The sequence below is a fragment of the Peromyscus californicus genome, unplaced genomic scaffold (assembly GCF_007827085.1).
Source record: "Peromyscus californicus insignis strain IS unplaced genomic scaffold, ASM782708v3 Scaffold_10__1_contigs__length_136768540, whole genome shotgun sequence".
In the NCBI taxonomy this organism is placed as follows: Eukaryota; Metazoa; Chordata; class Mammalia; order Rodentia; family Cricetidae; genus Peromyscus; species Peromyscus californicus.
Window position 1 is genome coordinate 29,323,853 of NW_026294391.1, and position 13,675 is coordinate 29,337,527.

At 40.1% G+C, this 13,675-nt stretch overlaps 1 protein-coding gene across 1 annotated transcript in view; it reads left to right on the forward strand.

Annotated features, from left to right (window-relative positions):
- Positions 1–398: 398 nt before the first annotated feature.
- Positions 399–13,675, forward strand: part of LOC128100676 (serine/threonine-protein phosphatase with EF-hands 1-like) — a 112,517-nt gene continuing 99,240 nt past the window's right edge. Inside the window, exons 1-2 of the mRNA XM_052723207.1 lie at positions 399–588; positions 8,995–9,150. Of these exons, the coding sequence (XP_052579167.1) occupies positions 9,105–9,150 (46 nt within the window). The 5' untranslated portion in view covers positions 399–588; positions 8,995–9,104. The remainder of the gene's footprint in view (positions 589–8,994; positions 9,151–13,675) is intronic.

Sequence of the window (13,675 nt, forward strand, 5' to 3'; positions counted from 1 at the left end):
TGAATTTCTCTTTTCTCTTTTATGCTGATGTGGCTTTCCTTTGCAAACAGCAGTCTGGTCCTGCCTGGATGGAGTATGGTCCCCTTGGAAGTAGTCATATGACTGCAGATTGCAGACCATTACTTGGGCACGCCCTATTATGTCCAGGCCAGTAACAGCAGGGTTGTGGCAGACAGCCACGCCTTAGAGGCTTGATCAGCTTCCCCAGGGTGTGTATATCCTGGCTTTTCTTTCACACTGAAAGGCACAGTAGTTTGGCCCTGCTCTAGCTATTGCTCGTTCTCTCTCAATCTTTCTCTCTCTCTCTCTCTCTCTCTCTCTCTCTCTCTCTCTCTCTCTCTCTCTCTCTCTCTCTCTCTCTCTCTCTCTCTCTCTCTCTGTGGTTATTTAAGCAAGAACTTTCCCTCCAAAGATGTGAAGTGTGGTTTTGTGTGTACACGTGTGAGGGGCGCTCCAGAGTGTTCTGAAACTGTACCTCTTTCTTTGCAGACCTCTGAATTATTCCACACACAGGCTTTTCTCATCTTTGCTTCTCCCAAAACACCTGGAGTGAGGAAAACTTCTACACTGGTCAAGCAGAAGATACAGGTAATATTTTTTTTGTACTTAGGCATTATTGGTCAGTGAAATCATATACTATAAACATATCTCATATGGAAAGAGGGAATATGTACTCCTTACAGTATGTTTTATGGTTTCGTAATTTCTCAGGGTGATTTTTTTTTTCAGCATTGCTGTTTGTAAAACAAGTAGCATCATTTAAAAAGAATGTGCAGATGACTTTGCACTCTGAAGAGCTGTGGTCTATTCCAAATGAATTTGATTTTTGGAAAAACTCTATGGTTTCCTTGGGTGAAGGCTAAGAGATGAGGAAAGAGATAAATGAGGAAAGAACCTTCCAGGCAGGTCCTTCATGGAGTATTTTCCACATTCCTCTATACAATCTCATGTGTAGAATTTTCCCTTTCTCTCCTTTGTCCTCATATAATCTTAGTAGACCACCACATATCTATCTGTGTGTTAAGAATTGGTACTAGTACCTTGTAGTGGTCAAGAATTCTGTTTACTGATTTAGTTCTTATATAGAATGATAGACCAGATCCTGAAACCAAGACCTAGCTATCCTTTAGTAGGCTTGTATTTCATTTTTTGGTTTGTTTTCCAGACACAGTCTCACTTTATAACTCAGATTGGCCTGGACGTTCCACTGTAGCTTGGGCTAGCCTGGAACTTCAGGTGATTCTCTGACATTCAGGGATTCTAATATGAACCACCATGTCCAGTTTAGGTCTACTCTCCCCACCTCACTATGCTCCCTGCCTGCCTCTTTGCCATGGCTTATGTAGAACACGCTGGCTTTAAACTTTCTGAGTTACTGAAGCTGTTTGCAAACTCCCGATCCTCCTGCCTCCACCTCCCAAGTGCCAGGATCATAGGTATGGGCCACCATGCCCAGCTATCACTCTTGAATGACTGCTAAGAGGTTTTAGTGTTGCCACTAATAACCTGTGCCAGGGAATATGGTATTTAGTTTTGAGTCTTATTTTCTTCATAACATGGAATGATGATGATACTACCTTGAAGATGTGTTGAAAATTCACTAGAATACTCTAACCATAAAGCACCTACTGGGTGAGTAAATAGTAGTGATCTTAGCTATTATCATTACTGTTAGAATAGCATTGTTTCAGATCTTAGCACCCTGGTGGGGACTAGGAGAGCCCATTTCTTTGTGAATCTTCAGTTATCCCAGATTCTCTAGCTACCCCTGGGGGTTTAGCCTCTGAGAGGCCCCAACCAAGTCATTCTGAAGGAAGTGGGTACCTGCCATGCACAGCCCCTCCTAACTTTACACCCACAAAGAAGGGCTGCTCTTTGTTCGAGCCGGTTCTGCATTCCTTCCGGAAGCTCTTCACTAAGTACTGAGTACAAGTCCCATCAGGTGAAGTGCTCTTACCCAGTTTTCTTACACACAATCTGAGCTATAGGGGTTTTAAGGACAAGCTGAATTCAAATTCTAGTTTGTCAGACTTTAAAACCAAGGCTCCCTGAGCCAGCATTAAGCAGATAGGAACAACAGTTTTTTGTTTGTTTGTTTGTTTGTTTTGTGAGATGCTTTCCCTCAAGAGTTCTTTGGAAAACAGTGGATTGCTTAGAGATTCACAATGCCTATTATTGTGAGAAGTCCTACGGTAAGGAAACCTGTTCAACCTGCCCTTTCCTGAACTTCTCAGATGGTGGGACCTTTGCCTCACCTGTATCTCTAAAATCATAAACTACAGAGACGGTCAAACTTTGGAAAACCTGCTGCCAGTGCAAGCTGCTGCCTGGCTATAATAATTTCAGATGCACCAACAGGTACTTTCAGGCACTTGATAGTTGATAGAAGTTTTCTTATTTTTTTCTACCGTTTCATCTGATGGGATCAAGGAAGAATTACCACGTCAATCTTGCATGTCTTTCCTTGTTCATTTAAGACCCTGGACACAGGCAAATGCTTGGTAGAAGAAAGCTGTGCAAAGGACGTACTTAGTGGCATCTGATGGCCATTTCTCTACCCCACCCTATCTCCATTAAGTATGTTTAGGCCATAGGCAGCAGGCTCAGAACTGCCGTTGCAGCAAGTGCCAATAAAAATGCACGGCCTGATGAGGCACCTGTCCCTCTTTCTTCCCAGAGAATGTCTACTCATTTCATGGAGGATGAATGACACCTTCCTGCCGATTTCCCATTATGCTGGTGAGGAAGGACTTGGGGACAGAGTCGGGTTCCGGATTTTACTTCTGTAGGGCCAGAGCTTGTGTAGCAATTTTTCACAAAACCAACACCTTTAGGAAAAGCTGAACTTTTGACATGGGGAGCTGCAAAGCTGACATCCAAGGCATTGTCAGAAGTGGACTTCTGTCAGGGTGGCTGAGCCACGGTGTGGGAGTTGGATAGAGATGCACTTTGCAATAAAAAGAATGCTAAGACGGAATAAGAACAAGTTGAGGAGGCTGGGCTGACACTTGGAAAGCTCCTAGAGCTGGAGGTGAAGCTGCCTCCAAGGGCCATCTTTTGTTCTCTGCACAGTTTCAGCTCTGCAGTTACAGTGGTAAAGTGAGAAGAATGAGCACCATCCAGCAGTTCCCCCCTCCAGACCTCCCCTGAATACACTGTACAAACCTTCTAATAGAACCCTTTCCTTTTACAGATTGTCCGCCAGTGGCCGATGACTCACTATTTCATGTTTGTTCTTTAAAACCATCCGTGGTATGGTTTTCGAGAAATTTTCATGATACAACGTGTCAACTCGAGCAGGGCTTTAGGAACCCCTGAGAAACCCATGGTCCCCTGAGCCTGAGAGCTCCTCAGGGAATCGCTTCTTCAGGCTTTGTTAGTGCGTTAAGTGCTCTGCTAATGCTGGCAGAGGGCGGGGCTAGAAGCAGCTTAGGCTGCACTGAGGAGTGGGAAATCTCTCCATCATCTTTATCAGCTATACAGTCAGAGGTGTCCTCAGAGGCACATGGGCACGGCTCACAAGTTGTTTCCCCCTCTGCTTTAAAGTCTAGGTTGGGCAGCCTAAAACAGCGTTTCCAATCCTGAACTGACTCATGTTTTGGTGAGAGCTAAACAGAACTCTGTTTCTTTGTCTTCCTCCCTTCCCTTTTTCCTCCGTCCATTAATGGAGAGAGAATAATAGGTTTAAAATAATTTAATAATTAATAACATACAATTCTAGCAGTCAATTACTGTTTCTAACAGACAACCAAATGATTCTAGAACAATTACCATTTCTTTCCATCCTGATTTTAAAATACGCTTTAACAAAGGCTTGATAAGCACTACCTATTTCTACTTTAATAAAAAGCTTTTATACCTTCAAAATAGCACATATCTGTGTATGCAATGATGCAATAACAATGATTTTTAGTAATTAATTTTTAAGGAACTCTAGCTTAGAAATATTCATTTCTTTACTTATCTTTTCGGCGTTTATCAAACACATTCTATGGGAATGCACTGTACAGGTGCTGGAGATTCAGAGGGTATTCAGGAAGAAAGTTATCAGTATGGAGCTCACAGTGTGCAGAAATGAACTCAAGTTTCGTGCTTTTGAAGTTCCTAGTGACTCTTTTGCTTTGTTTTTATTTTTGAGGCAGGCTTTTCCTCTGTATCTTAGGATGGCCTCCAGCTCTTAGTTTTACAAATTAATGAAATTTCTCCTTTCACAAGTTCTTTCAAAATTTTCTATTGCATATATTTATTTTGTGTAAATGTGTGGTGCCTGTTACAACATGTATGTGGAGGTCAGAAGACAAGATTGTGAGATTAGTTCTTTTCTCCCACTGTGTGGGTTCCAGGGATTGAACTCGGGTCCTCAGACTTCGTGGCAAGTGTCTTCCCCCACTGTGCCATCTTGCCAGCCCTTTGTGAGAGTTTCAGACATGCGTGGAATCCACTCTGATTATTCTCACCTTCACTGTCTCTTTCTGCCTTCCCACCTCTGTCAAACTCCTTTCTCCCCATTGGTCCCTTTACCATGTTCATGTCTTTTTATTTTGTTTTGTGACCCACTGAGGTTAACCAGGGCCATTGGTGTGTCCTTGGGTCTGGAGCTATCTGATGAAGCCTGATGGGTTTACTGACCTCATCCAAAATCCTTCAGTAGCCAATGGTTCAGTGGTGAGGAAATGGGCTCCATGCACTCATCCTCCACCTGGGACTGGGGTACTGACAAGTTTAGTTCTTTCCAGAGCCCCAAACACTTGAGTCTTCTGTTTCCCTCTCCTGGGTGCTGAGATTATAGGCATGTGTTACTGTGCCCAGCTTCCTAATGTAATTTTGTTATGTGATGAATTAACTTTGAGGGGGCCTTGATACAAATATCTTTGGAGATGCACTGCTTTTTTTTTCTGGCCAAGAAAAACATCAGGATTAAACTATATCACTTCCTGTTATCCAATCAGTGTTTGTTGCCTGCTCAGGGGCCAACTCTTTAAAATTTTTTAAAATTATTTTATTTTATGTTTGTGGGTGTTTTGCCTACATGTACGTCTATGTACCATGTGCATGCCTGGTACCCATGGAGGCCAGAAGAGAGCATTGAATCCTGGTACTGGAGTTAAAGATGATTGTAAGCCGACATATGGATGCTGAGAATAGAGCCAGAATACACTGGAGGAACAGCCAGTGCTCTTAACCATTAAGCCATCTCTCCAACTCCTCAAAATCCTACTCTTACAATTCATAAAAAGGGATAGAAGAAGTAGCATAAGGAAATATGGATACTATGGGAAGATAGTAGTTTTTGATCTGTGATATGTAGACTGCCAACATCAAAGTTCCCTGAAGGGTACACTTTATTGTTTATTTCTATACTTCTGGGGATTCAACTTGAGGTTCTTGGGCGTGCTAGGAAAGAATTCTACCACTCAGCTATGCCCCCAACCCATGGCTGTGTTCCAAGGCAGATTCCAAGACCCTAGGTTTTAAAAAGATGTCTAGCTTTATTGGTAAGGCCTGGGAATCTGTGTCTTAACCCCTCTCCCTCACTGGAAAGTACTGACTTGGAGAAAGCTGCTATGTCTGGAATAATAACTTCAAAAAGGGATGAAAGAACTTGCTTTCTCATAGGTAACCACAAATGACCTTTGGGAAATTCCTGAGAATGGAAATGGTACACTAATTTAAAAAGTGAGAAAAGAATAGATGCCCCAAACTACAGGCTTGTAATTATGACTGCAAAATTCAGCTTCAAATAGATGGATTGAAAGCACTTCTAGGAAAATGATTGCTAGGTAGAATCCAGGGTTTGCTAACACACGCCTTCTAGTAGAGACTGTCAAACTCTGTTGCATATTAGAAGTATTTAGAAAACTTTAACAGCATTTCTATTCGTGTGTGTGTGTGTGTGTGTGTGTGTGTGTGTGTGTGTGTGTGTGTGTGTGTGTGTATGTTCATCTATGTGTAGGTATACTGTATGTGCTGTGGAGGCCAAAGGACAACTTTATGTATTATTTCCTAGACGCTGTCCACATTGTTTTCTTGAGACAGGGTCTCTCACAGGCCTAGAAATCCTTGGTTAGGCTAGGCTGGCTGGTCACTGAGACATAGGAGTCTGTTCATTTTTTGCCTCCTCATTGCTTGCTCTACAAATGTATACTACCATACCTGGTTTTTGTTGTTGTTTTGTTTTTTAACCCAGGTACTGGAGATGAAATTCAGGTTCTTATGCTTGCACAGCAAGAACATTACTGACTGAGCCATCTCCCTAACCCCGTCATCCGATGCTCAATCATCCCATCCAGTAACAATTATATGAGAATCTCAATTGGTAGGTCCTGGGCATCAGTCTTTTTTAAACTCCTAGAGATTCTGATTTAATGGTTCAGGCTGAGATTGGGAGTTTTAAAAAGCCCCTTCAATAATTCTAATTGCTAACAAAGTTTGACAACTATAGGTCTGTATGACACTAAGCAAGTTGCTTAACTTTCTTGCACTGTATATACATACTAATTGTAAAGATCTTTCACATATTTAAATGTCTGTGATTCCTTTATTAAAATCTCTCCAAACTGACTGTTTTCCTTCCTCCTTCCCCAGACCACCTCCTTCTTCATCTCCTCTTCTTCCTCCTCCCTACCTCCTAAACAAATGAGCTTAGGCTGATAGATTATGAATGCAGTGGATCTGTGGTGATCCTGAAGAATGATGTGGAGTGTCACAAGGCTTGTTCGGCCTTTGAACTTGAGCTTGTTAACATTTTTATCCATGTGTTGTGTGACAAAACTTTTCCTGGGGAGATGCAACACACAAGCCCATGGTAGACCAACGTATGGATACCACCAAAGTCCAACTTGGTGAACCAATGAATTTAATTGGGGTTACTTACAATTATGGGTGAAGGGTTACTTACAAGAGCAGGAATGACTCAAAGACAGCTGCATCACCAAAGCCCACCCCAGCATGAGTAACAACTTATAAAAGCTGGGAACCTGGAGTGTACTGCACAGTCTATAGGCAGCTCAACAAGTTGGAACGTGTCCTTTCCAGATGTCTCAGTCAGTCTAAACCTCTTTCAGGCAGCTGGTATGGTCTCAGAGTCTTTACTGTTTGGCTTCTCTGAGAGTGAGCAGCTTGTTGGAGAGTGACTCTTGGTAGTCTTTATTGCTTACTCTAGCTGAGAGGATCCTAGTGAATCTAGTCAGTTTCAGGGACTTCCTGAAGCTCTTTTGAGTTGTTTACCTCCCTGCTTAAAGAGCTTCCCTGCAGGATATGATGTTTCAATATTGGAGGAAACTGTTATATAACACCATGATTTAGAAAACAAATATGCAAAAGGAGAAACTGAGGATCTCAGATTATAATTAATAAATTTGGGGAAGGTCTTGGGCCTTGGGTTTTTTTTGTGGTTTTGTTTGTTTGTTTGTTTGGGTTTTTGTTGTTGTTGTTTGTAAGGAGTCTCCTCCTTAGTGACTCTAAGGAATAGCCAAAAATTTCACTTTAACTTGGTTTTTGGCATAGTTAAATGTTTTTTTGTCTCATAGTCAGCCTCCAATTTGTGGTTAAAAGCCTAGGTAGATTTAATTACTCTCAGCTTAAAGCCAAAGCATCTGAATTATGTTAGCTCAATTGGTAGAGTGCTTCCCTAACATGGATGAAGCCTCCAGCACTGAATAAACTGAGTGGTACATATCTGTTATCCTAGTACTTGTGAAGTGGAGCAAGAGGATTTGGAGTCAAGATCATCCTTGGTTGCATAGGGAATTTGAGGCAACCCTGGGCCACATAAGTCTCAATCTCAAAATGAAATAAGACAAGCCCCAAAATGCAAAAACAAAATCACCACCAACAAAACAATCTACAAAAGAAATTCCCATCCAACTTGAAATAACCCAATGTTTAGAAAGGTTGATTAACTCAATACATAATGAAATCAGTTCTGAATAGAAAATCTGGTTATTAAGGTTATTATTGATTGCAAATAATTTTATAGTTAAATTTTATTTATTTAGTTTTGGTGCCTAGACTTGAACTTAGAGCATCAAGAATGCCACGAACATGCTATACCATTGAGCTATATTTCTAGTTTGGTCATTTTAATGTTTCCCTTCTTTAGCTGAGTTGAAAAATTTTTAAGCTTTTAGTGTAGAAGTAAAAGAAAAATACAGTTGTTCTCTGTGTTCTTATCAATAAATGTAAATAGGCCATCTGAATGTATCACAAAATAGAAGAAACACCCCCCACACACACAGCAAACAATGGGATGAGATGAGCAGATGCTATGCTCCACAGAGGAACCCTGTTGGAAGCCTTCATCTGATGATTCCAAAAGGATTAACTGGGTGGCTTTCTCTGAAGGATGTAGTAAGTATGAGGGGAGATGGCAAGGCTTTGGAGCTGCCTCTGCCACACCTGGAAGCTTGTTTAAGGACACACTCAAATTACGATTTATAAGTTTTAGGGGAGGTCTTGGGCCTCCTGTTTTGTAAGGAAGGCCCTTCTTGACTGATTCTAAGGAATATTGCCAAAAACTCACTTTGATTTGATTTTTGGCATAGTTAAATGTGTTGTTTTTGTCTCATAGCCTCCAATTTGAGCTTAAAAGCCTAGATAGATTTAATTACTTTCAGTTTTAAAGCCAAAACAACTGAATTATGTTAGCTCCTCCATATTCCATCCCCTGTATTTTAATTAGAAAATTACACACTCTTGCATTTCAGTGTTTCTTTTCATTTTTAGTGCCCAATTTTATACAAAGCTTGAACTGACCTGAACATGGGAAACTATCATTTTGGTGTAGCAGCAAAAACTATCTACAGCTATTTTGTGGCCGTTCCTGTGGTTTGAAAACTAAACAAGGATCGGATTATATGTGCTCACTTTTCACATCAAGTGATGAACAGCAATTCAGAAGCATAAAGTGAGGCGTGAGGCCTGCTGAGCAGGCCCTTAGCTACCATGTTGTTAACTGGTGCTTTCTGTCCCTCCCTGCTCTGTCTTCCTCATTAGCATCCATGTGCTGAAGGGAATCCGCGGCTTCTTGAAGCACAAAGGGAGGGACTTCACACTCAATTGTGGAGTCAGAAGTTGAATTTGTAAGCACCATTCGATTGAGAGTCATGGGCTGTGGCAGTTCTTCAGTAAAAATTAACAACACGGAGAAAGGTGAGTGCTGGGTACAAGCCTGTTTTTATGAATGAAAAAGAGGGATCAAGCTGGACGCACACTCCTTCCTGTTTCTTGTTTATTATTCCCATGGTTCTCAAGCTGCCCTGTGTGTTTCTGTACTAAAACATCATTATGTGGACTGAAGGTGAAATATTAGGGGAACATGGGAAACCATCTGTAGAAAGATGCAGCTTTGAGATCATGATATACTATAAAGTATTATTTAAGAGATGTGTTTGATTTCATTTCAGTTAAAATGTTCCAGTATAAAGTATCAATTTATAACTCAGTGACAAGGAACCAGAAAGACAATGGAATTTATATATCTACTTCTTCTATACTCATGTAATAGGCATACTATACCTATATGACATTTAGTGCTGGCATTGAATTTAATTGGATTTTATAGCTCAATGATCACATTTTAAAAATATCTATTCAATGTAGAACTTCATGAGATTTGCCTTACGTTTTAAAAATATTCTAGTGACAATGCCAGATATTCATTTCCAAAAGAAGTGTGTTGCTTCTGCATAGATGACATATCCACTTCTACCTCCATGTAGTTGGAGACTTAAATGTTGCCTTTGTTTATTTTGTACAGAGATACTTTTCCATAGCTACTGGAATCCAGCTGAAACTCACTTGCATGTTTAAGACACCTAGCTTCTGCAAGCAAACTAAAATAACAAGCTGCGACAATTATATGAACACTTTGCTACTAAGCTCCATTCTTTTGTTATCTAAGTTACGGATTCTTTCATTGGTTTTTATTCTATATCTCGGTTCAAGTTTATCCAGGTTTATGGTAGAGAGTTTAGGAGGCAGCGTATTCTATACTAGTTAGTCTAGGGTATTTTCTTTGGGGAGTCAACTCTTGTTCTCATCAGCTGAATTGTGCTAGGTTTGTAGGCTAATTTCTGATATTAGGAAGGAATATGACAGGTGTATTAACTGTTTGGAATCTAAGTATACCACAAACTAATTCCATGGTAGTAGTTTATTAACACAAACAGAGGAGACTATTACCTTATTTGATTATACAAAATGAGTGAACAAATAAAGGGTTTTATTATGATACCATTCTATGTGCATCATGTACTTTGCCATACTCATATGTATTTTGCTCATATTCACCTTCATATCACTTTTTCCTGCCTATTCCTTCACAGTTTGTCAGATTTCTTAGGTTAATAAAACACTAAGCTCAGGCTGGAGAGAGGGCTCAGTGGTTAAGAGGAATTGCTACTCTAGCAGAGGACCTGGATTTGATTCCCAGAAGCCATGTGGTGGCTCACAACCACCTGAAACTCCAGTTCTAGGGAAAATGATGGTCTCTTCTGGCTTCCACGGGCACTGTACACTCATGGTACACATATATACATGCAGGCAAACATTCATATACATAAAATAAAAATTAATAAATCTTTTTAAAAGATCATATATTTAAGGGCTGAAAAGATGGCTTAGTGGTTAAGAGCACTTGTTGCTCTTCCAGAGGACCCAGGCCTGTTTCCCAGCACCCACATAGTGTCTTCGACATCCGCAACTCCAGTTCTGGGGGACCTAAGTAACTTCTAGCTCTTTGAATTGCTTTTCAAATTTTTTTTTTTTTTTGGTTTTTCGAGACAGGGTTTCTCTGTGTAGCTTTGCGCCTTTCCTGGGACTCACTTGGTAGCCCAGGCTGGCCTCTAACTCACAGAGATCCGCCTGGCTCTGCCTCCCGAGTGCTGGGATTAAAGGCGTGCACCACCACCGCCCGGCGCTTTTCAACTTTTAAAATGTTATTTATAAATGGAAATACTAGCTTAGGTTTTGTATTGCTTTTTCTTTTAAGTAATTTATTGAGGTAAAAATTCACATAACATGAAATTAGCTGTCATAAAGTAAACAACTCAGTGGCATTTAGTGTATTTATGATATTGTATAACCACCACTCTTGTCTCATTCCAAAATGTTTCCATGACTCCAAGGTAAAACCCCAACAGTTTTTGTCTATTTCCATCTCCTTCCAATGTATAACAACAGTCAATTTGTGATCTGTCTCTATGGATTTATCTATTCCAGATGTTTGATTGCAATGGAACCATATACTAAGTGGCCTTTTGTGTTTGGCTTCATTCTTGTTGTAGCATCTATCAGTATTTCATTCCTTTTTATTGTTGAATAATACTTCACTGTGAGAATAGACCATGTTGTGTTTATCCCATTTATTAATTGGTAGATACTAGGTTATAAGTTGTTTATGCTTCACCCCCTTCTTGCTATTATGAACAATGTTTCTACGAACAGTCATGTATAGGTTATTGTGTAAACACAGGGTTTCAGTTTTCTTAGGCATATACCAATGAGTAAAATTGCTGGGTCAAAATGCTGAACATTTTGAGAAACTTCCAACCTATTTCCTCAAGTGATTACACCATTCTGTGTTCCTACCAGCAATATGTTAGTGCTACAAATTTTCCACATCCTTGGCTCCATTTTTATTGTATTTTTAAAAAATAATAACCATACTAGTGGGTATCAGGAGGCATCTCATTGTGGTTTTTATTTGTACTTGCCTAATGACTGATGATTTTGGGCTTCTTTTCGTGTGGTTATTGACCATTTGTACCAGTCTCTTTAGATAAGTGTCTATTAAGATCATTCACACTCCCAATATTTTGAGACAGGATGTCACTAGGGAGCCCATGGGGCCATAACTTGCTATGGAATATAGATGCCCTCTGTTACTGCCTCCTGAGTACTGGAATTATAGGCATGTGCTGCCATGTCCAAACACCCACTTTAAGAATTGTTATTTTTATACCATTTTATTGTAAGAGTTATTTATGAATACTATATACAAAGTTATTATCAAATATATAATTTGGAAAGCAGCTATGCTTATCAGTGTTCACCCACCTATCACTCAATATATAATTTGTAAGTATTTTTCTCACTCAATGACTTGTCTTCAAATATTTTTTTTGTTATTGTTTTTGAAGTGGTCTCCTGTAGTTCAGGCTGGCCTTGAACTTACTATGTAGCTGAGGATAACCTTGAACTCCTGATCTGCCTGCCTCTACTTCCCAAGTGTGCACCACCATGTCTGGTTTAAGGCATGGTCCAGGCTGGTCTTGAAATACTGAACTTTATGCCTTGTATTCTTTAGCACTTGCCTACTAGCATGATGCCTTTTTCGATTTCTTTCTTTCTTTCTTTCTTTCTTTCTTTCTTTCTTTCTTTCTTTCTTTCTTTCTTTCTTTCTTCTTTCTTTCTTTCTTCCTTCCTTCCTTCCTTCCTTCCTTCCTTCCTTCCTTCCTTCCTTCCTTCCTTCCCTTCTTCTTCTTCTTCTTCTTCTTCTTCTTCTTCTTCTTCTTCTTCTTCTTCTTCTTCTTCTTTTCCTCCTCCTCCTCCTCCTCCTCTTCTTCTTCTTCTTCCTCATCTTCTCTTCCCCCTACTCATCCTCCTCTTCTTTTGAATTGGGAAATAACAGTATTTTGCTTCATTTAGTTTGTGAACCAACATGCTTAATTAGGATTACTTACTGGAGAACAGGTGAGGGATATTTACAGAAGCATGGACCATTTATCAGTGGCTATACTGCTGAAGAATATCTCTCTCCTTCTGTAACTGTTAACTGCCTATAGATCTCAGGGAGGGCCTGGTACTCATCAACTCTTCCTCTTTAAATTCCTTTACTGTGCAGTTAAAATATAACATCAAAGAGCAGCACATGGTTTCTAGCTGCCATCTAACTTAACTGCCCACCTTGTGAGTTTAGTGGTGTCAGCCTGGAGACCCAGGTTTATATTTCCTGGCGGGGAGGTAGGTAGGGGTGTGTGTGTGTGAGACACACACACACAGAGACAGAGACAGAGACAGAGACAGAGAAAGAATTCGTTTTTTTTTCCTGAAGGGAATCTTTGAAATCTTTTGGATTTCAATATAGGTTTAATACCAGAAAGTAATTCCAAATGAAATGTTATGAATTAAAGAACTAAGATAGAATAAAGGCTCCATTTCCAAAGCCCCACACTTGATGGTTGGTGAACCCACCTCCTCCTATAGGGCATATGATGGACTGGGGCTGCAGACACTCTACATCTGAATCCTGAGGTCAGTTCTGTTACCATGTAGGGGTCTTGATCAAGTTCATCTTCTCTGCCAATTAAGAAATTAAAAGGCAGGGAAAAATCTCAAGCTCAATAGGTAGCAATGGGGGGAATTCTCAAACACAGCAGTCTGCTAAAGAAATCTGCTAAAGAAAGGCCTTTATTAGGGGTGAGGCATGTGTGCCTGCAGCAAGCACACAGAGAGAAAGACTCTCTGCAAAGCAGAGGTGATTTTTAACTTTCTTTATAGTGTTCTTTGCAGTGAAAAAGTTTTCAATTTTGACCAAGTCTAGCTTATTTTTAATTTTTGGTTTCTTTTGCTTTTGATGTCACCTATAATAATTGTTGCCAAATATAAGAAGATTTATGCTCATGTTTAACCTATAAGGTCTTTGTAGTTTTAGTTCTTACATTTAGATTTTTTG